The 27,193-nt window shown below is 32.6% G+C and overlaps 3 protein-coding genes across 5 annotated transcripts; 1 reads left to right on the forward strand and 2 right to left on the reverse strand.

Moving 5' to 3' along the window:
• Positions 1 to 1,963: 1,963 nt before the first annotated feature.
• LOC133699036 (equilibrative nucleotide transporter 3-like) lies at positions 1,964 to 5,275 on the reverse strand. Its single transcript, XM_062122157.1, has 9 exons — positions 4,864 to 5,275; positions 4,647 to 4,751; positions 4,033 to 4,188; positions 3,797 to 3,940; positions 3,582 to 3,687; positions 3,215 to 3,390; positions 2,954 to 3,132; positions 2,435 to 2,693; positions 1,964 to 2,342 (listed from the first exon to the last, which is right to left on the reverse strand). Exons 1-9 carry the CDS (start codon positions 4,906 to 4,908, stop codon positions 2,241 to 2,243), a joined length of 1,272 nt encoding a protein of 423 aa, XP_061978141.1. The 5' UTR covers positions 4,909 to 5,275; the 3' UTR covers positions 1,964 to 2,240.
• A 3,417-nt stretch (positions 5,276 to 8,692) lies between these two features.
• Positions 8,693 to 12,705, reverse strand: LOC133698424 (equilibrative nucleotide transporter 3-like). 3 transcript variants are annotated; one of them, XR_009843132.1, is made up of 11 exons: positions 12,024 to 12,186; positions 11,885 to 11,944; positions 11,681 to 11,785; positions 11,318 to 11,473; positions 11,082 to 11,225; positions 10,882 to 10,987; positions 10,329 to 10,507; positions 10,040 to 10,200; positions 9,451 to 9,709; positions 9,018 to 9,356; positions 8,693 to 8,872 (listed from the first exon to the last, which is right to left on the reverse strand). XR_009843132.1 is itself a non-coding variant. In XM_062121335.1 (10 exons), exons 2-10 carry the CDS (start codon positions 11,933 to 11,935, stop codon positions 9,243 to 9,245), a joined length of 1,275 nt encoding a protein of 424 aa, XP_061977319.1. In that variant the 5' UTR covers positions 11,936 to 11,944; positions 12,205 to 12,705; the 3' UTR covers positions 8,959 to 9,242. The 3 variants fall into 3 exon arrangements, 2 of the variants coding, with proteins under 2 accessions (XP_061977319.1, XP_061977318.1); XM_062121335.1 differs by lacking the exons at positions 8,693 to 8,872; positions 12,024 to 12,186 and adding an exon at positions 12,205 to 12,705 and having other exon boundaries at positions 8,959 to 9,356; XM_062121334.1 differs by lacking the exon at positions 8,693 to 8,872 and having other exon boundaries at positions 8,959 to 9,356.
• A 6,209-nt stretch (positions 12,706 to 18,914) lies between these two features.
• LOC133700000 (protein PAL OF QUIRKY) lies at positions 18,915 to 20,566 on the forward strand. Its single transcript, XM_062123551.1, has 2 exons — positions 18,915 to 19,233; positions 19,332 to 20,566. The coding sequence occupies exons 1-2, from the start codon at positions 18,990 to 18,992 to the stop codon at positions 20,348 to 20,350; spliced, it is 1,263 nt and encodes a 420-aa protein (XP_061979535.1). The 5' UTR covers positions 18,915 to 18,989; the 3' UTR covers positions 20,351 to 20,566.
• Positions 20,567 to 27,193: the final 6,627 nt, after the last annotated feature.

The raw sequence follows: 27,193 nt of genomic DNA on the forward strand, positions 1-27,193 counted from the left end.
CACAAACAATAATCCTATAAAGGTTTTTCAAGTTTGTTAAATTTTATAATAATTTAATGTTTTATTTTTTTTTAAAAATAATTTTTCTTTTAATAATTCAAGGGACATTGCATCAATTGTCTAACCTCTCACAATTTTATGAAAATCCTGATAATTAGTCACATCAGTTGCCCATGATGTACAAAATCATCAAACCGAACAGTCAAACCTAACACTCCCTCATCAAACCTTCCAGCAAAAGATCTCTTCCAACTAAACAGGTTTTTAGAGGATATTTGTAAATGTTGTAATAATTATTTTTTAAAATTTATTTTTGTTTAAAAATATATTAATATAATATATATTTTTTTATTTTAAAAAAATTATTTTTGATATATTACTGGTCATATAGAGTGGTATGTTTTGGCATTGTTGGTGCGTCTTTCGTTGTCCTTATGGGTGCTATGGAGGAGGACTGGCCTCGAAATATCTTAATATCAGAGCCTCCTCGTGGCTCGACCGGATATTAATGATCGGACCACCGTGCTTGCAATGCCAAGGAACCATACTGGTTCTCCCCAACTATTACTATTATGGGCTTCACATCAGTGCTTCTGCATCCAAATTCAAGTTCATCTCGGATCACAAAATATTAGCAAAATCACTAAACAGTGTGGTTAAATTATTGTAGTCACGCCAATGAAAAATTACTCCATCCAATAGTATTTGTATTTTTTTTAAAAAAATAAAGTTTATATTTTCAATTTCATCTTATAATGATCTAATTTTTTAAATTTCATTGTTTATTATTAAGTTGATTTGGGAATTATGCTTTTTTATTCTTTTTTTCTCTTGGGTTATATACTAGTTTCATAAATTTAATTATTTTCCTCAATTTTAATTTTTAACATTAGATTTGTTAGAAATGATGTTTTATAATTTTTTTTTTGTTTTCTATGAGGTTATTCTGATCTTATGACCCAAGTCGCGGGTTTAGCAGGTTGACTCGATTCAATTTGTTTACCTCTTTTTTAATTGATTTTTTTAGTTTCACTCTCCAACAATCCTTTTTTTTTTTCAATTTCAATCCTTTGATTTTTTTCTCAATTTTTTTTTTGGAGTTATCTGAGTCTTATGAATTTAGTGTTTTTTCCTCGATTTCAGCCTTCAACTTTGGATATATTCAAAATAAAGCTTTATAATTTTTTTATTTGTTTTTTATGAAGTTATACTAGTCTCATGACCCGAGTCGTGGGTTTAACAAGTTAGCTCAGATAATTGGTTTGTTTTTTCTGACTTTTTTTTCAATTAATTTTTTTTTCATCCTTTAACATGAAGTTGATTAAAAATTGGACTTTATAAACTTTTTATTTGCTTTTTGTGAGATTATCCTGATCTCGTGACTTGAGTTACAGGTTTGTCAGGTTAACCTGGGTTGATTTGAGTAGTTTCTTTTATTTGTTCTTTTTTTTTTTCAATTTCATCTTTCAACATTAGGTTGATTAGGAATTGGCCTTCAAAAAAATTTTAATTTGTTTTCTATAGGATTATCGCGGTCTCATGACTCGAGTCAAATATTTAACATATTAACCAGGTCAATCTAATATGTCATCATTTTAGTATTTGAAAAAAATATCATCCAATATATATCATAATTTTAGTCCATAATTATTATTTTTTTATTAGAAAACGTTTTAACAATATTTATATTTCTTTTACATTAAGAGAAATAGCGGGTCAATAATTCATAACTATCTATGATTAAATTAGGGAATTCACCAGAATGGACTGAAATTTGAACCCTCAGGGAGGAAAGATTGAGTTTTATGACAAAGACATCTTATTCGGCCCATCTGAAGGGATTTGTCCTACCCGAGGATGGTTTATGTAAGAAAACTGTTTACAAATCTAATTTTCTTTCAGTTTTCATATTGCATATGTATTTGTCTTTCTTTCTTAGTTATGTATCATGAAAATAGGTGTGTTGGTTCTTGCAAGACAGACCAATATCATAATTATTAGCATAAGATGCTCGTGGTATGACTGAAAATGTAGCTAAACAAGCATATCAAGCCCAACTATCTACTCTTAGGGTTCCTTCAGAATCATCATGGTGTGTGGGATGTCAGTAGGTGATTCTGTTGTTGTCCCAGATAGAGGAAAGGCTTTTAGCATAATTATGGGTCCAATCTTGCAAAATTGAGGCAAAGGAATCAACTTTCTAATTCACTCAGTTGCACAGAGACTCGGCTCTTCAGGAATCATTTGCCTATGAGCCACAGCCAATCAAGGACAACCCCTGAAAATATGCCAGCAAATAAGCACAGCACAAGCAGATTGCCCAGCGCATTTTGTTCAGGCCCCTACAAAACCAGAAGAGCAGTTTAATCAGCCATTTTTCATGAAGTGCCATCACATGAACACTTTGTACATAACAGCATGTAGATGGACTAACCTTGTAACCTTTGGGCGCCTCTGTCAGGACACAAACTGAGAGATAACCATTTGTTAATCCCAGGAAAGAGGTTAACATGATCATCCATCCCTGATCTCCATATTTTGCTGTGAAGTAGAAGGCAGGAACGAGCAGATAACGAGAAAGACTAGCAATCATGAGACCCTTTCTAGACTCCAGCTTCAAGCATTCCACAAGAGGAATGTATCTTGATATAAGATCCCACACATTGAACATTGCAACCAGAACAAGAGAATACCTGGAAAATCACCAATCATGAGAATTTACTTCTAGATCATTCTTTGTTATCAAGTTTGGCCAAGTATGCATTCTGCGTTGAAAGAAATGTCAGAAAGGAAACTGAAATTGCAGTTGAAGCATGGATATAGCAAGGAGCATTGGATACAATAACCTGCTTGATGCGGGACAACAAGGAAATTGAAGAAGAAGAAGAAGGGAGAAAAATTGTTTTCAAGTTCTTTTTAAATGAATTATGCTATGCCATGGATGAGCACTTACCATGAGCCCAACTGGTGTTTACCAGTGTCTTCATATAAGAACCCCGGAAAAATCGACAGTGTCAGCACATATATGAGAAACAGGTCAAGTGCATAATCTGTATTTTGGAGGAATAGTTCTTTGTTACTCAACCGTTCCGGGGGTTCGTCATCGTCTGCAGCGTGCAAGAGTGCCCTAAACTGAGATGCCTCAAGGATCAGAAACAAATTTCTTTGAACACCAAACAGACCAGGTAAAAACATTAAAAGGAAAATGCAGCACCTCCTGATTTTCAGGTTTTAGGATGCCAGCAGCTGCAAGGTCAGCTGAAACAGTCTTTGAACCTTCTGAAGCTGCCTTTGCACGATAGTACTTCACTATTGGTAGTCTAGGGAAGAGAAATGCATACAGCAGAACAGATAGAAACTCCAAGAAAGTAGACATTGCCAAAAATAACACTGCAAGAATTGGTAATCAAGTAATATATCAATCAAGTCTCTAGCATCAAAGGCAGGTCATATACCAAGATTCATATTACATTCATGTAGATATGTAAACCTAAAAATCTGAAGCTCTGCTGCAAATGATATTTATGAAAGAGTAGTGAAAGCCAATGAGTCTCGTATTGGTCGAAGAAAATGTGACTTACTAACTCCCTTTCGTAGACCATTTTTAGACTTCTCAAACACTGCTTTCGTCAGTAGCCTCAAAGCAGAAGTCAGAGCCCCCGATGCAGCCAACCCAGCAAAGAAAGACTGCAGTACAAAAAACAACATGCTTTAATATCGGAAAATTCTTTCAAAATCCAGGATAGAGCTATATGCTCGTGAACAACATTACAAGAATTCTACGAGGTGTTATTACCTGGACGAATTCAGGGCACATGAAAGACAAGTCTCCAACCATTCCACCTTGAACATGAGCATCTGCAACTCCTAAAGCAGCGACGACTGCACATATACCAATAAAAGGTCCAACTCCTCCTTTCCCTGAAGTGACTAAATCCACCTGCCACGAATATTACCAGAACCGAAAGATGAATTGGATTGGATGAGACAAATTAAACTATAAAAAGAGAATATGACATGTATAGTACTTACTACAATGAGCATCAGCGTACTTGCAGTAAAGAGCATGTACCCTGCTATGTTCCGCTTTCTAGTATTGATCTTGGCCTCATTATATGTCAGTAACGCCATTGTTCCAAGGGCGAACGGTTGATAAACAAGAGTAAGTACCCTTGAAGGATGGTATTTCTTCAAACAGAAAGTAAAGCACTGTCAGATAGACAGTTTTGCCATCCAAAATATTGAGATTGTGGTGAGACATAAAACTTCAACTACTAAATACTCAGATGGATGATCAGTCAGACCATCAATCTTCGCTCAGTTATCACAAAATCAAAGAATATGCTAATCCCCCACTAGCAAGCATAACCATCTAATATGGACGAGATAGAAAGTCAAATCTGTCCTACACTGAATCTAGTTAACTATTTGCTGAAGATTTTCCCTAAATTTTGAAGGGTAGAAAAGAAACACAGTCAACCTTAAAACCAAACCCTTTCAATGCATTCCTAAGTGAACATACAAGCTTTTCTAGCCTTAACAAGATTGAAAAATCTAGCACACTAGTAAAGGCAGGATGAATATAACTAATGTCAGAAAATTTAGCTTCAAAAACAAATACTAGAAGATAACAGTGAGATACCTACCGGGAACAAATCATAGTAGTAATCTTCAACGGTTAGAATACTGTTCCATGAGACAAGAGATCCAAGTCCAAGAAACCAACAAACTATAATGGCTTTATGTTTTCCCTGGCCAATATCACATAAATTGAGTCAATGCCATGTTTTACTTCATTACTTGGAAGAAATCCCATCACCCCATCATTATTATATCAATGAAACAAAGCTTGAGAGCACAAACCTTAAGCATTGGTGCCGGCACTCCACTTCCACTAGGAATAGTCATGACGAGACCTTACTGAATACCAGCAATCAGTCAATGTTCAAAAGAAACAAACACGATCAACTTACCATGTTTCCTGGAGCAGAGAAGCATGACCAAACTTAACTTACCAATCTTGAATTCTAGCAGATGATCAAGAAAACAAATCTAACTGTGGGGTTTCAAGACAGTGTTGATCACTTTGACTATCTGAATGAATCACATGCAAGAAACAGGAGAGCTCCAATTATTTTTCAATAATTTATTAAATTTGTTTTTCTAACTAATCTGGCAATTGAAGGAAAGGGTATGATAGATAATTGATCTAAAAACGTTTAACACAAGTTTTAGCATTCACCAACAGTTTTTCTTTTCTTCAAGACAGCAGGCACCACGAAAAATTTTCCTTAATATTATAAAAAAACAAAGTCCTCACACACACGCGCGCGCGCGTCCCATTCTTCAAAGATTTGAAAGCGATGTGGATTCGTAAACAGTGCCTCTTTTAGCCTTGCTAGCATTTCAAGAAACATAAATGTTACAAGATTTTTAAAATGTATTAAAATATTTCTTTTTAATTTTTAAATAATAATAATAATTGCATGAATTGTATATTTCACAAGTCAATTCGTGAATTGGATGTTGCTTCTAAGTAAAACCCAAAAATAAAATAAATAAATAAAACATTAATTAATTAATTAATTAAAATCATGTGCCAAATGCGATTGAGTGTATCTCAAACTTAGAAAGGGACCGAATCGGTACTAATAATTAATATTTTTATATTTTAAAAGTATTTTTAAAAAATTTAAATTTTTTTATTTAAATTAATATTTTTTAGTGTTTTTAAATCATTTTAATACATTGATATCAAAAATAATTTTTTAAAATTAAAAAAATATTATTTTAATATATTTTTAAATAAAATATACTTTAAAAAATAACTACAACCACACTTTTATACACATTAATATCCATGCTGCTTCAAACTGGTTTATATGCATAAACCGTACTTTGAAAGATAAGTTTGTTTTCATATCAGGGTAAGATGTGATTTTTAAAAGTAATTTTTGTTTTTAAAAATGTATTAAAATATTTCTTTTTAATTTTTAAATTAATATATTAAAATCATTAAAAAAATAATAATTTAATTTTTTTTCCAAGTAAAACGGAAGAAAAACATAAACTACAGTACTTCCTACACTTAAAAATATGTATAATTAACCAGCGTTCAGCAAAAGACATAAACTTCCCCAATTCAGTAACGTACAACACTATGAACTTATAGAAGGATGGTGTAGGAAATTAGACATTTTATAAGTGTAAAAAGAAAAACAAAAGACAGAGTTCCTCCTTAAGGGGTACAGGGCTTCAAAACTACCTTTAAAGTCTTGATCAAATAAATGTTATCAGAAATTAAAATGAGAAGAAAATTAAAAGAAAATAATATATATATATATATATATATATATATATATATATGACCCATAAAGTTTTTATTGTTGTTGTTCTTATTATTATTATTATTATTATTTTGGTTATTTTTTATTCTAGTTGAATGGTACTCAACTAGTTATGGGACACATGCTCCATCGCGAATCAAACATTTTTATTTTTTATAAAAAAATTATATATACAGGTTCTTTTCAATGTATTTCTATTGTTTAAAATATTTAATTTTAAATAAAAAAATTATACATACATGTAATTAAATAAATTAAAAACTATATATGTGAATAAATAAATAAAAAGTCATTAATGATACCTAAAATTAAAACTTGAAAAATCAAGAGACAGGTATGTGAGAAATAAAAAAAAAAAACTCATATTTTTTCATAAAAAAATCAAAATTAATTGGTTTTTAATTGGACTAAATCATAAAAAAATATATTTAAAAATCAAATTAAAAAAATAAGATTTTGCACAGTCCAGTAATATATAGAATATGAACAGTAAAGTCTTATACAATAAATAAATAAATAAAACTCGTTCTTTTAGCCTTTTAGAGTAATATTTAATTTTTTTTTCTCATGATAAAATATAAAGTACTCAAATCGTAAAAAGCCCAAAATAATCCATGCTAAGATCGAAATTCCTTAAAGCCCTTAAATGAAAAACAAAAAACAAAAAACAAAAGGTCTTATGAAAAATCCCAACCCAAGACCCAAATCCCTCAAGCCCAAAACAGAAGGTGGAATTTCAGTTCCAGGCCTGTGACCAGAAAACCTAAAGGCCCAAAACCAGAAAATTCGAGATATTATTATAGTTGATGGTTCTTTTCCGCCGGAAGTACCAAATTAAATGTATCCTATGAACTTAATTACAATGATTTTAATAGTAATTGGAGTGCTCGTACCTAAATTTCTTTTCATGAATTATTTTAGTCATGTGTAAGCAAAACAAAAATATAAACAATTGAACCATTTAGATGGTGGTCTAGTAATAAGAAGTTGAAATTAAAAAGTTTGTTTTCTATGTGATTTCATGTTCCAACTTTGTGGTTGTTCATATGATGGCCACTGGAGACTTACATTGTCGTTAACTTCAGGGCTCATGGGATTAGTCGAGGTGCGCGCAAGTTAGGCAGGACACCCACATTAATCTAAAAAAAATATAAACAATTGAGCAATTAAAAGTAGGTTTGATATCCTATATTCTTGAATATATATATATATATATATATATATATATATATATATATATATATATATATATGTTGATATTTTAACAGTGTTATTATTATCCATAATAATAATATATTAGATGTTTTAAAAATCTGTATTTCTTATATAATATTTATAACGCTCAAGTCTTTTATGTTAAACATGTTAGTTAATATTTTCCTACTAAACTTGATCATATAATCATTACTTTCTAAAATTAACATATAATCATATAATCAGGTGATATTAAACTTGATTATATAATCATACAATATTTCTTATATGATATTTATAACGCTCAAGTCTTTTATGTTAAACATGTTAGTTAATATTTTCCTACTAAACTTGATCATATAATCATTACTTTCTAAAATTAACATATTATCAACATAGAGACATACAATGACATAAAATTTATTTGTGTTTTTTTTATAAATAAATTTATTAATTTTGTTGATTTTGAATTTATTTGAAAATATAACTTTATTAAATTTTTTATATCATTGTTTAAATGCGTGTTTTAAATCGGATAATAATTTGATAAGCTTAAAAAAAAATAAAATTTCTGATCCAAGAGAACCTTGGAGATTGCTTAAACTCAGAATTTTTGTTCAGTGCTAAGAGCAAATAATGAGGTGCGCGCAGGCCAAACCTATCAACTTTGCAAATGGATACAGTGAACTTTGCTCCGGCAACATGAACTCCACGATAAAAGATCTGAAAGTGATCAAGATTCTTTGGATTCCCTTTATAATCTTTCCTAGCTTTCTTAAGGAATCTTGAAGGGAAAAAGCAAAGCAACATTGCTATATTAATTTGTTTAATTAACTCTGCCGTTCTCCATTTCATTAACAGCAGTGCTTTGCGGCTTTTTTTTTATTATTATTAACGTGGATGTTTGAACCAGTTTGTGTATATTTCAACTAATCTCACAGGTCCTAAAATTAACAATCATATAAATCTTTAGTAATTCTAAGATTTATAAGACTCAAATTAATAATTTTTAGAAAACAAACCTAGAACTAACTAGTTAAACTGCACCTTTCATGTTGTTTTACAGTCCATTTTAATACAGAAGGAGATTGCTTTGCTGACCATAATACAGCTGATCTCTTCAAAGATAAAGAAGGGAGGAGAGCCCATCATGTGCTAATCTTGATACTTATTGATATTATATGTGCGTAGATATTACATGCATGCATGATGCATCCATGCATACAAGATCTTGTAAAAAATTCGAACCCATGAAGCAAATCCCTTAAACCTAAAACCGATCGAAGGGGCATTTCAATTCGAGGCCGCCTGTTACCAGAAAACCTAAAGGCCTGAAATCAGAAAATTGGAGATATTATTATAGTTCATTTCAGCCGAAGTGCTAAATTAAATGTTTCATTTCAGCCGAAGTGCCAAATTAAATATATCCTACGAACTTAATTATATTGATTTTAATTGTAATTGGAGTGCTCATACCTCAATTTCTTTAGTGATGTGGTTTAAAATACAAATCATTATATGTAGAACTAACAGAGCAGTAATCAAATTCCTTGATAAATCACTACCACCATCCTAATGTCTGGCTTTCGGCAGGTGACTTTGTTGCTGTGACAAATTGAGGAATGGCTAGCATCGAATATCAACGTAGCATCGATGGAAAGGAGCCGACTTTCTTTATCAGTTGCAGATAGATTTGGCTCTCTAGAAGGCATTCTTTTTGCCTATGAGCCAAAGCCAATCAAGGGCAACCCCTGAAAATATGCCACCCAATAAACACAGCACAAGTAAATTGCCCAGTGCATTTGCCTCAGGCCCCTACAAAACCAAAGCCATCAACAGATTGTCATGTGTAAGCAAAACAAAGATATTGCATTTGAAGCACTGAAAATCATAGTATATGGTAACTAACCTTGTAGCCTCTTGGTGCAATTGTTAGGACACAGACAGTGAGATAGCCATTTGTTAGTCCCAAGAAAGAAACGAGAAAAATCATCCATCCTTGATCACCATATTTCGCAGTGAAGTAGAATGCAGGAACGAGTAGGAAACGAGAGAGAATTGCAATCATGAGGCCCTTTCTGGACTCCAACTTCAACCATGGAACAAGGGGGAGGTATCTTGAGATGAGATCCAGCACATTGTACATTGCAATTAGAACAAGAGGGTACCTGAAACATCATTGATCATGATAAGTAAGAAAGTTCTAGATCAAATCATGAATTTTCTAGCGTAACATGATCAAAGTTTGGACATGTAGAGTTCTTTCATTAAAAAATCAGAAAGGAAACTGAAAATGCAGTCCTAGAAAAGTATAATGGATGCACCTAGGAGTATCAAACAGAAATGACATGCCACGTAGAAGACATTAATGGTACTGCAGTTGTTTTAACAAGATGGGAAAAAAATATCATCCTCTTCTTATGCAGCATCACTTCCAAGTGCTACAGATTAACCAGTCCCCAATGGCAATGAATCTTGCTTGACAAATGAGAACTTACCATGTTCCCAACTGGTGTTCACCAGTATTTTCATACAAGAATCCCGGGAAAATCGACAGTGTCAGCACGTATATCAAATATAGGTCAAGTGCATAATCTATATTCTGGAACAATAGTTGTTTGTTGCTTAATCGCTCCGGAGATTTGGCAACATCAGAAGCCTGCAAGAACGGAAGAAAATAAATTTTAGACAAGGCCATGGAACTTATCCTGAGCAGCATGCAATATGAGAAATAAAGGTCATCTTTTCAAGAAAATGAACACCAAAGAAAAAAAAAAGTGGAAATACTTGATGCAGGTCTGCTGATGTTTGGATGCCAGCAGCAGCAAGATCAGCTGAAACAGTCTTTGATCCTTCAGAGGCTGCCTTTGAGCGGTAGTACTTCACTATTGGCAGTTTAGGAAAGAGATATGCATACAGCAACACGCATAGGAACTCCGCGAAAGTGGAAATTCCTAGAAATAGCACTGCAAACATTGGCAATCAAGAAATACTCATCAATCAAGTCTGCAGCACAAAACGAGAAGTCCTAAGAAAAAAATCGAATCGGATTTGCCAACTGATCTGAAGTTGTGTGGCTATTATTTTTTTTCTGCTCAAGTTATATAACATGTATATTCTCCTTTTACCATTTCTGCTAAAGGTCTAGTTCCATTTTCAGGAATTACAAACTAATCACTATGAGACTACAAACCACAACAGCATAGGAGAAGGGTTAATCTCTTCTAATTGGAGTCATATGACCAGTGTTAAGTGTCGAGTAGAAATTCCAGCTGATCAATAAAAGAAATAACAGTATAAGATAGCAAGTTTCTCTATTGCTCAAAGAAAAGTGACATACTAACTCCCTTGCGAGGACCATTTTTAGTTTTATCAAATGCTGCTTTTGTGATCAATCTCAGACCAGAGGTCAGAGCTCCTGATGCAGCCAACCCAGCAAAGAAAGACTGCAGGAAAAGACATCCAAGGTGTGGTAAGATGCAAATTTCTTTGCATTTTAGAGTGCAAGACCAATTGAAAACGAATGCCATGAAATCTAACCTGCATGAATTCTGGACACATGAAAGCCATGTCTCCAACCATCCCACCTTGAACATGAGCATCTGCAACTCCAAAAGCAGCAACAATTGCACATATACCAATAAAAGGTCCAACGCCTCCTCTTCCTGACGTGGCCAAATCCACCTGTCACAATTATCAGAATCAATGAGTCATGAATTGAAATTGATGGGAAATAAATTAAACCATAATAGATAGGAGTTGTTCATGTTACTTACAACCATAAGCATCAGAGTACTTGCAGTAAAGAGTATGTAACCGGCTATGTTCCGCTTTCTAGTATTGATCTTTGCCTCATTATATGCCAGTATTGCCATTGTTCCGATTGCAAATGGTTGATAAACAAGGGTAAGTACCCTTGAAGGATGGTATTTCTTCAAACACAAAGAAAAGGATAATCAAACAGATAGTTTTGCTACTCCAATTAATTGACCATATTACCTTGTTTAGGCTCAATGACTGTTTAAACAATGAATCTCAAAACCTTAAACGCTACCATACTCTTAAGAACAAGGACAAATATAAGTACTTATGCAATTTTCAAAAATTAATTATTGAATTAATATTTATGAGAAACCTACCGGGAACAAAGTATAGTAGTAATCTCCTATGGTCAGCATACTGTTCCATGAGATCAGAGACCCTAGTCCAAGAAACCAGCAAACTACAATTCCTTTAGTTTTTCCCTGGCCATCACAGAAAGAGTCAGCATCATTTTTAACTTCATTGATTGTAAGAAACTCACTATCCCATGATTAGGCAAGCAAAGAAATATTGACACGAACCCCAGGTCTTGTTGGAGTAGGAGCATCAATTTTTCCATTTGCAATAGTCATGGCTAGCCCCTACAAGATTATAAGCCAACGTTATATCTTGAAGCATAAAAGCATGACTAAACAAGAACTATCAATCTGGAATCTTAACAGCAGAACATGAAAATAGTGCAGTTCCTTGCGATTCGGAATCTGGAATCCTGGTAGCCAATGTCAATTCAAGAAACCACTTTGAATATATACATGGATGCATGTAATATCTACACACATATAATATCAATAGAAGAAGACACCGTATCAAGATTAGCACATAAAAGAAGTGACGGGCTCACCTCCCTTCTTTATCTTTGAAGAGAGCTGTATTATGATCTGCAAAGCAAACTCCTACTGCTGTTAATGAAATGGAGGGCTGCCGCGTTAAAGCAGATAAGACAGCAATGTTGCCTTGCTTTTGCCCTTCAAGATTCCTTATAAAGCTAGGAAAGATAAGAAAGGGAACCCAAAGAATCTTGATCACTTTTAAATCTTCGAGTGTGGAGGTGGTGTTGCCAGAGCAAAGTTCTCTGTATCCAAAACAAAATTGATTGGTTTGACCCCATTATTCGCTCTGAGCACTGAATATAAATGCTGACATCAAGCAATCTTTAAGGTTGTGTAGGAATACTATTGTGTTAACATAAAAGGTTGCTATGATTAAGAAACAAATCAGGAGATGAAAAGATTCTTTAAGATACTCCAAAATTTTAGATAAATTTGGAATGTGAAAGGAAGAGGTGGCTGTTCAAAGGACCAATGTGGATGTACAAAAATAAGCGGTTGTGTCCATGTGGGTGTTACCCTCCAGAATTAGAGATGCCCTAATTGAATAAAATCAGAGAGAACGGCTAAATATAAAAAAACAAACAAGCTGTTGATGTGAAAGCAAATCTTATCAACCCTTGCAAGTTGACGAATCGCCTTATCGCAGTGGTGAATCGCCTTATCGCAGTGGTGAATATATATCTTGCTGCATCTATGGCTATAATATGATGCCTCTCTGCGACTTCATCTCCTTGACATCATCTTCGTATTTGAGGCCTTCCGTTTCACACACACACACACACACACACACACACACACATATATAATTTAAACGAAAAAAAAATCTCAAAAATTTTAAATGTAGGCTACCTCTATAAAAAACTGATTACTTCTCGCATATATACATGCATAAATGACTTTGAGTTAACCAGTTATTCAAAGACATCATCCAATTTAGTCACATTAAAATCTTTAATAAACTAACAAAAACCATGATTTAATATATTAACATTAAGATATAAAACTATTTTATTTCATAATATAGTACTTAAATAAGATAACAATATTGGTTGGTTTACAATCTCAAATGCTGAATTAATTAGTTAAGAACTAATTAATATTCAATGTTAGAATATTGATTTTAGCTGTTATTTACGTAGCTAGGAATCAAAAGAAAGGATCCTCCGACCTTCCTAATATATTTGTTCCTGATTCATCGTTGAATGCTGTGCTAGCTGTCCTATAATAATTAGCATCCACACCTCTTATAAAACGCAGAATGTGAACAGGATGCGCTCCTCAACTTCCAAATCTTCATATATATATATATATATATATATATGGTCAACTTGCCTATAAAGAATGTACCTTTAATGGCCAAGAACATGTTGTTTCCTCTTTCAATCTTTTTTAAAATTAAAACTAACCTGAATCAGTAAAAGATCACGCTGTATATAGGAAGGAATATTCAAGAATGTACTAAGAGTTATTTTTTAAAATGAATTTTTAGCTGAAAATTGATTAAAATAATATATTTTTTATTTTAAAAAAATTATTTTAGATATTGATAAAAAATATATAAAAATTAATTTTAAATAAATTTTTATAAAACACGATATAAAACGAAATTCAAGAAAGAGCGCCGACGATAGCCAATCCTTTGAGTGTGGTGGAGTGTGGACTCATTGATGGTGGCCAAAGCTGGCGGAAAGTATTTTATCAATTAATAATATCTTCAAATAAACGGCAATGATTGGTGCGGAGTCCCTCTTATCGAAGCAGTTGTTTCCATCACGCACGGACCATGTCGTGATTTTTTATTTGGAAGATACTGCCCACGTTTTATAATATACTTGTTACTGTAGTTGGTGGGTATTTTTTAATATATATATATTTATTAAAATAATTTTTTATTTTTAATATAAGATCATTAAAAAAAATTAAAAAACTATTAATTTAAATTAGAAATCATCTAAAGCCGGTTTCTCGAACAAGTCAACTAACAAGACTGCCTTTGCATGTTAAATAGACGAGAGATGCCGACATCTTAAGCTAAGTGATTAACTAGTTACAGGGTAATCTCCACTTGAAAGCAACATATATTATTTCACTCTGTTTGTTTTTTTTTAATTTTTTGATTGATTACACGAAGTGGAAAATTCATGATTTCAAATTTAATTCAAATTTAATTGATATTAATACTTACCTAATAAAATCTAGTTGACTTATAAATTAGCACAAACTCAACTACGTCAATACCAATTAAAATAATATATTGAGGTTTACCTAGTGACCGACAAATTAATCTCTTAGAACTTGCACCATTTTCTAAGTCAAATCCCGAGAGTCTAACACCGTTAACAACACAGAGTACACACGAGATCACATCAATAGAATTGGAATTTTCATAATTCATAACAGACGGTCGGTCATGTTTGTGAGGTGCATGGCACATTTCTTAACCCAACACAGTCTCCCGCTATAAATTATTAATTTAATTTTAAAAAATATAATTTAACCATTATGTTTAAAATTTATTTTTTAAAAAGCATACGTTTCAGTCTCATAAATTTCAGAGCTATTAAAACTTTATATAATCGTTAACTTTAAGATCTATAAAATTAGTCAAAATACACATAAACTAACTTAAATATCCACATTAATAATATAAAAAAATTAATCAACTCGCTTGAACCTCGTTTCACTGTATAATTGATATATTCAACTTGTTTGTGTAAACAATTTTTTTTTTAAAGAGAAACAGTACATAAAAACACAAATTCTCGTACATTCACACAACCGTAATTTCTTGATTAAAAGTTCGAGTCGGGTGACGTCCAAAGTAAGATTTGACATCCCAACAACACACTCCACGAATTTGTTAATATTCAAAAGATCTCTACGAAATGGGCTTTAGAGTTTTCTTTTCCGTGGGCCGAAGCTTTTGAGCCCATTCGTTACTTTTCAAAGATACGATGAGTTGGTTTCTCTTTTTGGTCGGAGAAGAAACGAATAAGATTGAGAAAAGCCCACCCTCAAAGTCAAATAAGCTCAGCTCCTCTTTCCTTTCCTTCTTTTTTTTTTTTTTTTAATTATCACAAGCCAGGTTATAACATCAAGTTATAAGATCGGACAAATAGAATAATTCGGGAGACTGATTTGAATTTTAAAGAATTAAAGGAAATATTAATGTAAATTCATCTAAATAAACTTGTATCGTTTCTCATTATCTAATTAATCCAAGAAAAAACTCGGATAAAAAACTCGTCAGTGTTTTTTTTAAGAATAACTTTGGTCAAAATAACATTGATATAACCATTTAAAAAATAAAATAAAATTAACCTGAGTTCATTGATAGATATTTTATCTCGTGTTGAAATACATAACAAATCTTAAAACTAATTAAGAATTAAAAAAAAACAGCACTAATGTTTGGTAACTTTAAACTAATTAAGATTAAAAGGACAGGCAGGTTGCTTTCTACGTTTCTTTATCACTTTTGTACTAGCTTTAATTTTTTCTCTGCTTTCATTGGCCCAATGCACTTTAAACTTTGGTTTCTCATCCAATGGCATTTCAGCTAGTCACCGACCAGCATGATCCTAGCCCTAGCCATGGCCATAGCAGTCCCTTTTTTTTCTTTGTTATAACTTCCCTCTCTCAACTTGTTCTAACAAACTAATACTATATATATGCATGCACTTCAACGTCAATCAAAACGACATGGTTTATTGTTTTCCCCTTTATTGACTAGGAAATAACATTGGATGTTAAAGTTGTAAGTTGACATTTAAAATTTTTTAAGTTTAATATATATTTATTATATAAAATTATGTATAAATAAAAAAAATGATAAAATTAGATTGAAATCATGTAAATAGCGTAAAATCGGTAAAATCATGATTTTAATATCAATTTTATGATTTTACAATAATTTTAGATTTTTAATTTTTATCTTCCTCGTCACATGTCCTTGTGTTTACTCGCTAATGCATAAGCCCCACAAACAATTGTACCCGTGAATTCTTTCTTCAATCATAGCACAAAAGGAAGAAGAAAACATAATCTTGCTTAAACACTTCTTAACAAATAAAAAATTATTTGTTATGAAACAAAACTTTAAAAATTCTTATTCTATAGGGATATTTTTATATACAAGAGTGACAAACCATATTTTAAGTCTGATCCATCATGTATTTATGTCTAAATACCATATATAGTTTTTTAAATAAGTTTATAAAATTATGATATCTCTATAGAAAATCCCATAATTTGTCTAAGATATGATCTAACCAGAAATTAGACTTCATGATTAAAAAAAAGGTCATACTTTGAATTGTTTAATTCATTCGTTTAAGTTTATACAAACTTACAATTCTTTATTGATCTACTTATTGAGATTTATAGTGTATAATAAAAAATATCTAAAACTTATAAAAGTATAACAGTATCTAAAAGAAAGCATAACAGTATATCTAAAAGTGATGTATTATTTATCAAGGCAAAATGCATTATACAAGCTAAAACACATCATCAATTCTCTCTCTTTTAATTTATTTTTTTTTAAAGAAGGATTCAAGTGCAAGAAAAAAGTTTTAAAATGATAAAAAAAAACCAAGTTATGAACAAGCTCTTGGCAAAAAATAAACCCAGATTTTTTTAGTACATATATATTTAATATGTTAATAATACAAGAAGAACAAGTTACAGAGCAGCACAAGATATATTGGTTAGATTGGCATGGCATGACTAATAACATAACCTGTTTCGCATCTATAAGTTTTAATGATTCCTTTTGAAATTTTGCAGATCTAATAAAGAAAATAATTTCTTTAAAACTCAATCAAGATTCATTCGCTGTATAGTCAGGGAACTGTTAATTTAGACTTGGTTTTTCTTGATTTTTAGTGCCAGATATTTTTCAGTATGGCTCCACATCTAGAGAATTATTCCCTTTAAAAAAAATTCCTTCAAAGGAAAAAATAACGTCTACTTTCTCTCCCGTCTCCTTTTTTTTTTCTCTTCATTTTCACCTACTCAAACGAAAAAAGAAAAAGAAGAAGAAAAATAACTTTCCTTTCACCTCTTTTTCTTTCCTTTTCGTCCCCTTTTTTCCATTTTATTCCCAACCCAAAAAAGCTTTTAATTAAGGGTTGAGGTGGTAGGTAAATAGAACGATAGGGCATTTATTAAGACCTTTATGCAATGAATAATAATTTTACAACGGGCAGTGGCTATATATATATATATATATATATATATATATATATTATATTTCACACGTGAGCAATTCACGACCAATTTTCCAGTACTTGAGGCACCAGAAACGATGAACGTGTTCCCAACCCTAATGACCAATTACAAACTTGCCAAAAGGGGCCTTGACCCACAGTATGCAATGCTATGCTACAAGACACACCGATTACTGTTATGTGATTGGACAGTAAGTTGCATAGTGGAAGCAATCGAGTGGGGCTAGCATTATCCTCAGGGACAAAAAATGGTGACTAGCCACCACGTTAAAGCACCCATTCAGACAAGGCCACAGTTACACATGTGGGACCTAACCGTACCGAGCCGGTCTAGATTTGGTGGAGCTCTGCTTGCCTCTTCCAAGTGCCCAACCTAACACCAAAAGCCAAAGGGAAAAAGTCCTTTCTCAAACTCGCGGTGGATTATTTGAAGCCTTCATTTCACCATCGACAATTCAATCTCTAGTTTGTAAAAAACAAGACCTTTTAGCAACTAATCCAGCATTCATTGAAAATGCCTTTTTATTTTATATTTCTTGACACGATCGATCAAAATCTTGTTCGTTGATGCCAAGCATATGATCTTTCCATGATCGTAAGGACATATATATATGGTTTGTTTTCATCGAATTCAAGGGTGATATGTCTTCTTAATTTGGACCTTTCCTTAATTTGCTCACGTAGTAAATTATTGAATTAATAAGGCAAGGGAGGCGCCTTCATCTTATCTGAAGCATCGTCGAATAAAATGATTGATCTGATCAATATATATATATATATATATATATATATATATATGTATATGCAAAATGAAATTTATATCAAGATCATTCATGTTGGTTTTAAATAAAATATTTAATACGTCAAGCCCCATATATATGGACCTACCAATTAACTCCCCTTTTATTAAATATACTAATGGATATATATATATATATATATATATATATATAGAAAAAAAACTATTTAATTTCCTGAATTATTTATATTTCTATATATCGTGATGAGATCAATTTAAGTAATTTGGATTAGGAAAATGTCCGTTGCTTGATTGTAGTGGTGACCAATACCTACTTCGGCAATGCGAACTTTTGATCGATATGTTCATATGAATCTTGACAAAAATCAAAGCATATATATGAGGTAGATTCCTTTGCATCATTATTGTTATTGTTTGACAAAACTTTATTCAAGCAATGACCAATCAAACAGACAGCAATCTCACCGCCCAAACTCCCACCACCACAAACACTATAAAAGAAAATGCAAATCCATGTTCGAGTCCCGTTTGTGCAATAAAAACCTCTTTCCCTGCGAGGTAGGGTACATCATCATCATCATCATCAAGATGTTGATTTTCAGCTATCAACAAGTAAGTAAATAAATAAATAAATAAATACTAAATCATGATTATATAAAGTAAGTGGGTCCCCTATCCATGTCAGCCTCTTCTGCGTTGCTGAGACAAACATCCTAAATAAATTCGAAGCAGCAAAACTCACTCCCTCGTTTACAATATTTACATGGTTCTTGGTTTTCTAACGAAACCACTGTAATATTCAGACATGTCGTCCCTGCATCCATCAGAGCTGGATTCAGTCGCCACAGATTCTGTAGCCTCCTCTCCTCGGTCCGATTATCACTCGTTGCATGATCCACGCGTGCGCTTCATGTGCAGCTTCGGAGGTAAAATTCTCCCCCGCCCTCACGACAATCAGCTCCGATATGTTGGTGGTGACACTCGCATAGTTGCTGTCCATCGCTCCACAACTTTCTCTACTCTCATCACTAAATTATCAAAATTGTCAGGTACTGTGAATTAAAAATAACCCTAATTCATAACTAAATAAACATTAATTCAGTACTTCTACGCTGTTCTGATTCGTTTATAATATTATTTGTCTCAGCAATTGTTAACTTGAGTGTCAAGTATCAACTACCAAATGAAGATCTTGATGCTTTGATATCTGTAACAACTGACGAGGATGTTGAGAACATGATGGATGAATATGATCGTGTTTTACAAAATCAAAACCCCCGTTCTGCTCGCCTTAGGCTATTCTTGTTCTCTACAGAAAATGAGGAGTCATCAAGAGCAAGTAGTATCAGTTCACTTCTTGACGGATCAACTAACCGTGAAAACTGGTTTTTTGATGCTCTTAATTCCGGCGCCAGGAGGCTTGAACGTGGAAGGTCTGAGGCTTCTTCAATTATTTCTGAAGTACCAGATTATCTATTCGGGTTGGAGAATTCGGATGAGACCAAACAAAAGTCCCGTTTCGTTATGAACGATAATGTTTCAGCTTCCGATCCGGGTTCTCCTGCCCCGGTTGTTTCTTCCCCGTATTGCTCAACTTCATCGGTTGTGCCTACTATGCCTTCAATTCCGGATCTTCCACCTGTTAAGACCAAACCCGATTACCCAGATCCGATAACAGTACAGGTGAAGCAGACACCCTTTGAGGGTTATTCTGAACCAATGGAGCCACCACCGATGACACAACCAGCCGGGTATCCGGGTAACCCAGTCATGCATTATATTCCGGATTCTCGTTATTCTGGTGCTCCAGTACAACAAATGCCAGTTTATTATGTTCAGGGTACAATTCCACCAGGGAATGTTCAAATGCGCTCAGCATACGCTCAACAATACCCGATAGCAACTGGGCAAATGCCAATCCGATACCACCAAGCTGTGCAAGGAATGGGTCAAGTGTATAGTGGAATGACAATGAGGCCCGTTGCGGCAATGGATCCGTATGATGGTGCTAGAGTGGTTTCTGATGGGGTGAATCAACAGGTTTATTACGGAGTTCGGAATGCAAGCACGGGTATGGTTCAAGGGTATCCGGGCATGGTTATCCCGGGTGGGGAGGATTTGAAAAGGACCGCATCCGATGTAAATCCGGGTCGGGTATCCCAGTAATCCCGGTATATGTTGTATTTCGACTAGTCTTTATTTGTGTAAATTTTGTGTTTCGGTGGTAATGAACAACAGATAATTGGGCTTGTAATTAGCTTCTTCTTCTTCTTTTTTTCTATATTTAGTTCGTTTTGTATTGAGAAACATGAATGGTTTGGAATGGGTTGTCTGTAGGTGAGATTTATAAATTTTCTATATAAAATCACTTTTTTTTTATTATCAATTTTTCCATTTTATTTATATTTTTCATATTCATATATCTAAAAAAATCAAAGCTACCGAAATCAATAATTTAATTTAAAATAGTGTTGTTTTATTTTTTAAAAAAATTAATATAATAAAGTTATGATTAAATCTAACTAGGTTTATCGAGTAATTAAGAAATAAGTCAAGTCAATTGAATTTCTTGGATTTTTTTTTAATTTAATTTAAAATTTAAAATTTAACTGAGGTGAGGTTTCATGTTACATATTTTCAAATCACAGACGGGATTTAATAACTATAATTGAATTATTGCTGCTTGTAATTGTTTTTTTTCGTAGAGGTGACAGGAGAGAGAAATGCATGTACATTCAAAAGAGAATAATTGACAGCTGGGTTTAGACATGGTTTATGGGCTTCAATTATTGGGCAATGCGGTGGAGGGCAGTCCCTCTTGCAAAAGACGATTCTCACCTTTTAGGCAGGGGTGAATAAAAAAATTAAAAAACTGATTAAATTTAAAAAATTAAAAAAAATAACCAAAAAAATTAATTAAAATTTAGAAAAAAATAGCCGGTTTGGTTCAGTTTTGGTTTTATAAGCAAAAAACCAAAAAAACCGAACCGAACCGAAAAAACAAGAAAAAACCAAGTCAAAATCGAGCCAAACCGGAAAAACCTAGCCTAAATCGAGCCAAACCAGAAAAATCAAGCCAAACTAGAAAAAACTGAGCCAAAATCGAGAAAACTGAGCCAAAACCGAAAAAACCGAGCCAAGCTAGTTTGAACCGGTTTTTGCCCTAAAAAACCAAACCGAACCAAAACCGGTCGGTTTGACCCGGTTTCGGTTTTTTATAAAAAATTTAGTTTGGTTATTTTTTTTTGATAAAAACTAAATCAAATCGAAAAAATCACCCTACTTTTAAGGAAGTGGAGGATATATATATTTTTTAGGAATATTCTTTCTCTCAGTTTTATCATTTTAGAAGTGAAGTAACTGAGTTCTAGCCCAGGTGTTCTATTTTTTCGTGTCCAAGATCTTGACGACCATCATCAGATAAATTACAGCTAGCCTGAAAAATAAAAAAGAAAAGATATTGTTAAATTATGGATGTGATGTTTGAGAGCATGATATAATTGTTTTTTAAAGTATTTTTTATTTAAAAATATATTAAAATAATTTTTTTTATTTTTTAAAATTAATTTTACATTGCATATTAAAATGATATGAAAACACTAAAAAAAATTAATTTTAATCAAAGAAAAAAAATACAAAATTTTTAATATTTTTTTAAACTATAATGTATAAACAGAAAAACATGATAAGGAACACAGCTAAAATTCATGCAGATTTCACCTGGAAACCGATGGCCCAATCAAACCCTAGGCTATTCAAATGGTGGGTTATACGTACGTGCGAGGAGTTTCAGGCCATCTACTGAGGGTGAAATCCTCCGCAAAATAATCATTATCCTGACCTGGGCAAGATAAATGCAAAAGGAAAAAAAAAAAATTCCCTTCTCCTCAGCTCATGAGCTCATGGAGGTGGTATTTATTAACACAACATGAAAAATATAAACATTTTTAGTTTAGTCCCCGTCGCAACAAATGCTGAGACGTCGCTAAAGGTAGAGATATTTTATGATATTAAAGCTGTATACTTATTTGATATATATATATATAAAAGAAAAAAGAAATAATAGAGAGAGAAAATATATATATATATATATATATATATATATATAGGAAAGAGAGTTTTTATCACTCTTTGACGAAACCGAATATAAATTTCTTTCACATCTTTATTTTATTTCTCTTCTATGATCACCATAAAAAATCCCATTAAAGGTATAGTTAAATACAGAATCCTGGGAATTTGCATAAATCAAATTAAATAAGGAATATATTTATAGCATGGTCAAGGTTTATAAGTTTCGGAATCAGGACTTTGGGCTGCCAATTATTAAATGAAAGTCGGATCGAGCAGGCCAGTTCTGACAAAAAAAAAAGAAGAAAAAAAGGAACCCTCTAGTCTAGCAACATGAGTGGGCTTACAACAAAATTCTTAGAACGGAAGTCTTCAGGTTTTTGCCCAGATAGATCTACAATAGAAGGCTTGTAGTTGCACATCTTCTTGTTCTTTCTTTTTCTTTCATTAGAAGGCCGGAGAGGCCTTCACCTACCCAATTGAAGATGGATTAGAGGTGAGCCCCGACTCAAACCATTTGGTTTAGATTAAAAAAAAATCAATTAAATTGATTTTTATTTTAAAGTTCTAGTCAAACCGAATCAAATAAAAATACTAAACGGGTCACCTCTTTTTTATTTATGTTAAAACAACACAAGTCCAAGTTGGTAGGGAAAAAATTAGGTTATTTTCATGAGAGCTTTGGTTATTTTTAGATAAAAAATAAGATGCTTGATTTGGTTTAATTATAAACAGTCTCGGGTGGTTTTTTAGTTTGATTTCTTGTTTTTTTAGTTTGATTGCTCGGTTTGATCCTTTTGATTTCTAAAAAACAAAACCAAACTATTTTTTTAAAATTTTCTAGTCAATTTTTCGGTTAATTACTATAGATAACTTTGTTATTTTTCGGTTAATTACTCTAGAAAAAATTTACAGTCATCAAAACTTATGTCATCTCGTATCTTCCTTTATTATAAAAAAGTTATTAGATATACAATCCTTTAATTAAGCCTGCTTTTGTTCTTTATTGGTACAATAAAATTACATAAACACATATTTCAAATACACCTTATCTATGGATTTACCCTTTTCCATGATGCCATATATCGGTAATGTAAATCTTATTTAATCAATCCAATGATTAATTTGTCAATGTTTTTCCTTTATTTTGGCTCATTTAAGAGGTTAATCATTAAACTCTTAAATTACTATATAATCAAACATATCATTCCATTGTTTTTCTAAATTAAAATGAGATTTTTTAGCACAAGCTGGTAGAGGTTAATTTATGCAACCCCACCCTCCCTAATCTCTCTTATTTCGATTTCAGGTATGAATTGATTTGATTTTTGTAAAGTCCTGAAATTACTAGCTAGTCTAGTATTTCTCTTATCTATTCCTTTCAAATTTCATACACGAGCTTGAGGTGTGTTTATATGCAAAATCAGGACTTTACAATCCAGTAAAAATTATGCAAACGGTTCTCGATCGCACGCAGCACAACATGCCATGCAAGACTAGCCAAAAGGGCATGAATAATGGTGGCAATTCCATGATTTTGTCCCAAACATAGACTAGATGAAGTGGGCTTTTCATTGACTATCTTACACAAGAACTTAATAATGATGCTGCTATCTGCATGGGGTGAAGGACATGAACTCATACTCTCACATGAATGTCTCTACCATCTAAGCCTCACCAAGTTTCTCTATTCCCTTGGAAACAACAAAACCAAAAACCCTAACCAACCATACTTTTCTCTAAAATCATGGCAAGTTATGAATACATATATAGTTAGGCATAAAAATTAGAATATAAGAAAGATGCATATGGAGAGAGAGGGAGGGGGGGGGGGGGGGGGGAGCGCCTGAGACACATAAAAGTAAAAGCAAAAGTATATTGGTCTCCTAATGAGTATAAAATGGCGATTTTTACCAGCTTTAGGGCTTTCTCTTGCATCAATGAGCAGAAGAGAATCCATTGGGGTCGCAAAGTAGAAAGACACGTTATAAGAAATTAAAGTAATGAAAGAACAAATAAAAGGTAAGATGTAACAAAAGGTACATTCTCTAGGCTAAATTAAGGTGGGTCAAGATTAAATTAAGCTATCTTAGATTATTCTCTATCCCTATATATCTTCTTATGTCTTGCTCATCAAATCCTACTTTATTTGGTATTCATAAATATATAGAAAATGACATGATCTCTTGCATTACTCAGTTGATTTACTTAATTTATTGTCGCATACCAACACCTAACGTTGCTAAATCACGTGCTGTCTGAGTAATTTTGCTATAGCATGGCCCTTTGATTATTGTTTGATTAATATTGATGATGTCATATTAGATTAAACGAAATTCCCTTTTGTATTAGCAAATTGATTATTAACATGAGGATGCTAATCCGCATTTTGTGATCTTAAAGGTTTCAAGATGTATATATAATGAATGGCTTAAGCTCTTAGGCCAAAATATCAGAGAATGGTTAGTATGAACACCTATATATGTCTTAGCGCCATTGATTGTGAGGAAACTTCACTTCTTTGGTATATATACACATTCTCTTGGTTTTGATATATTTGACTCAATGGCAGAAATATGAATGATATGTAATCATTTATAGCAATTTTTATGATATGGAATCATCATTTATAACATTTTTTTATGATATGCAATCATTTAAATCACTAGAACCTTAGACATTTCCCAATTGGACTTAAAAGTACAATTAATGATGGTAAAATGATATGGATATCATGTGAACCAAAATAAATGAGATGATTTGAATATTAATTGGAATGATTTTAAGGTAAGGTCTTGATGATTATGAAAAAAAAAAGGGGTAAGGTCTTGATGAAAAGAAGACCTTCACTTAGTCTTCCTGTCTTCAAAGCTACTAATGATTTGTTCACCTTTATTGCAATTGTAATTAAGATGATATGCTCTGCATGTCTTCAGGATGAACAGAGACTTTGTTCAAATGGTTTGACCATAGGGCAATGATGATTGAAGAATACAATGATAAAAGAGGCCTGAAGGCAATGTCCACAAAGAGGAAATGGCCAAAAGGTGATTGTTGAGACTGTCTGATTATTACCTTCTTTTTTCAATACGTGGTTAATGTTTTCCTTCTTTTAAAAACAAGATTTTCTGTCATTTTCTTCTTCAAATCCCGTCTTAAATAAAATTCCTTGCAAATCCTACAATGATTGTCACAATTACTCAACATCTAGGATTTCTGACAGCATCTTCTAAAAAACATCATGAATAAAGATTACGTTGAAATTCTCTGATATTTGGTCTGATTTGGTCAGTATACGTACATTTGAGGAGAAAAAAAAGAAGCAAAGAGGCTATGCATTTCGACATTTCACAACCAAGATTCATAGCCATTGTTTAATTGTGTCTACTTCGATAATGAATTCCAATTTTGCTTTAAAGCAATTGCAAAACGTGGGGCATTCGAGTTAACAAGTGATGCAATGTGTCCCTATAATAATTTTGCTTAATTAGTTCTTAAAGCGAACTGATTGTTCTTGCTTTCGAGGTATCATTCCTTCCGTGCATACATGTCCTCGTTTCGCATGTCTTAATAAAAAAGTTTAAGGTTGGACATCCCATATGTTTAATTCCTGGTTACTGATAATATTGGAATCTCTTGCAAGACTCATTAATTGCCCTGTTCGTGCATGCAAATTATTGTACTAGAGGAGGGCTGGCTAGTATTATACTCTTGGAAGTGGCTAGATTGTGATATTTTTTGTGAGTACTGACATGCACACATAATACAGTGGGGACTCTTGCCTGTGCAAATTGATGAATGAATGTCTTATTATTCAATGGAAAGGAATGATCACAAATATTTGGTTTAAGGGGTGCAGAATGTTAGCAACCAATAAGAACTATATCACATTTATGTGGTAGCTATATTTGTTGCAAGATTTGTTGGTTCATACATTTCAAATCATTCAGGAATTTGATATGTGTTGTTACTATATCTATCACACATTGAATTTTTTCACTGGATCAATCGAAAATAAATGCAGAATTTACTGATACAATGTCCTATCACTATTGATAGGGACTGGCTTGTGTGTGTGTGTGTGTGTGTGTGTGTATCATGGGATTGATGGAATATAATGAAGGATTAAAGTGAGGAAATTGCTATGAGGTGCTTGTTAATAAGAGCATTAGTCCAACTCTTTTCCCTTAATTTAATTTGTTTTGATTAGTAGAGAAGCCCGTGTAGCTCTCAAGTCTATATATTAAATAATTTATATGCAATGCCATCTTCTGGTTAATTTCAAACTAATGAGTTTTTGCTACGAATAGAACCCTAATATTTAACGTAAAAACATTACAAGATGGGATTTAGGGTATGTTAGAGATATTTGAATTGAGTGCAAGGATGATAAAATGAAGAAGAAAAAACACAATGAATAAGGCGTGACCTGTACTGTGCATGGGACCTCTCATTAAACATTAGGACATGAAACCAAGCTGTCTTCCTGCCATGACAAGGAAAGACCGTTAACTATATTTGTAAATCTACTAAATATAAGAATTCTGCATTAAGATGTTTGAAGGTTTCTCTTGGAGTGACCTATATGGTTGGTAGTGCAGTCGGAGGACATTCTATTTGTCTTATCTTCCACGTAAATGATATTTATGAATGGAGGTGTCCAGGACTGCTTTAGCTTTATCTACATTTGTATTGTTTTCTGGAAGGTAACATTTAATGGTTTCTGTCTTGCTATATCATTGCCAATATATATATATATATATTTATAATTTCTCTTCAAATGACCCAAAATAAAAATAAAAATATATATGGTAAGTTGATGAGGCTCTAAAATATCCTAGCAACTTAGAAATAAAATTTATGTATTGAATAATTAGTACATCTGTTAATTCAAGTAATTTAATTTATTTTCTCTAATTAAGATATTTAATAGCTTGA

Source organism: Populus nigra, chromosome 7 (assembly GCF_951802175.1).
Source record: "Populus nigra chromosome 7, ddPopNigr1.1, whole genome shotgun sequence".
Taxonomy (NCBI): Eukaryota; Viridiplantae; Streptophyta; class Magnoliopsida; order Malpighiales; family Salicaceae; genus Populus; species Populus nigra.

Excerpts from the sequence above, each read along its gene's own strand:
- LOC133698424 (XM_062121334.1), bottom strand. The coding sequence starts at position 12,125 with ATGCATCCATGTATATATTCAAAGTGGTTTCTTGAATTGACATTGGCT. Across the intron at positions 11,226-11,317 it reads GTACTCTGATGCTTATGGTT|GTGGATTTGGCCACGTCAGG; the intron begins GTAAGTAACATG and ends TAATTGTGACAG. Across the intron at positions 10,201-10,328 it reads CATCAGCAGACCTGCATCAA|GCTTCTGATGTTGCCAAATC; the intron begins GTATTTCCACTT and ends CCGTTCTTGCAG.
- LOC133699036 (XM_062122157.1), bottom strand. The coding sequence starts at position 4,908 with ATGACTATTCCTAGTGGAAGTGGAGTGCCGGCACCAATGCTTAAG. Across the intron at positions 4,189-4,646 it reads ACTACTATGATTTGTTCCCG|AAATACCATCCTTCAAGGGT; the intron begins GTAGGTATCTCA and ends TTCTGTTTGAAG. Across the intron at positions 3,688-3,796 it reads TGTGCCCTGAATTCGTCCAG|TCTTTCTTTGCTGGGTTGGC; the intron begins GTAATAACACCT and ends TTTGTACTGCAG.
- LOC133700000 (XM_062123551.1), top strand. The coding sequence starts at position 18,990 with ATGTCGTCCCTGCATCCATCAGAGCTGGATTCAGTCGCCACAGATTCT. Across the intron at positions 19,234-19,331 it reads TAAATTATCAAAATTGTCAG|CAATTGTTAACTTGAGTGTC; the intron begins GTACTGTGAATT and ends TATTTGTCTCAG.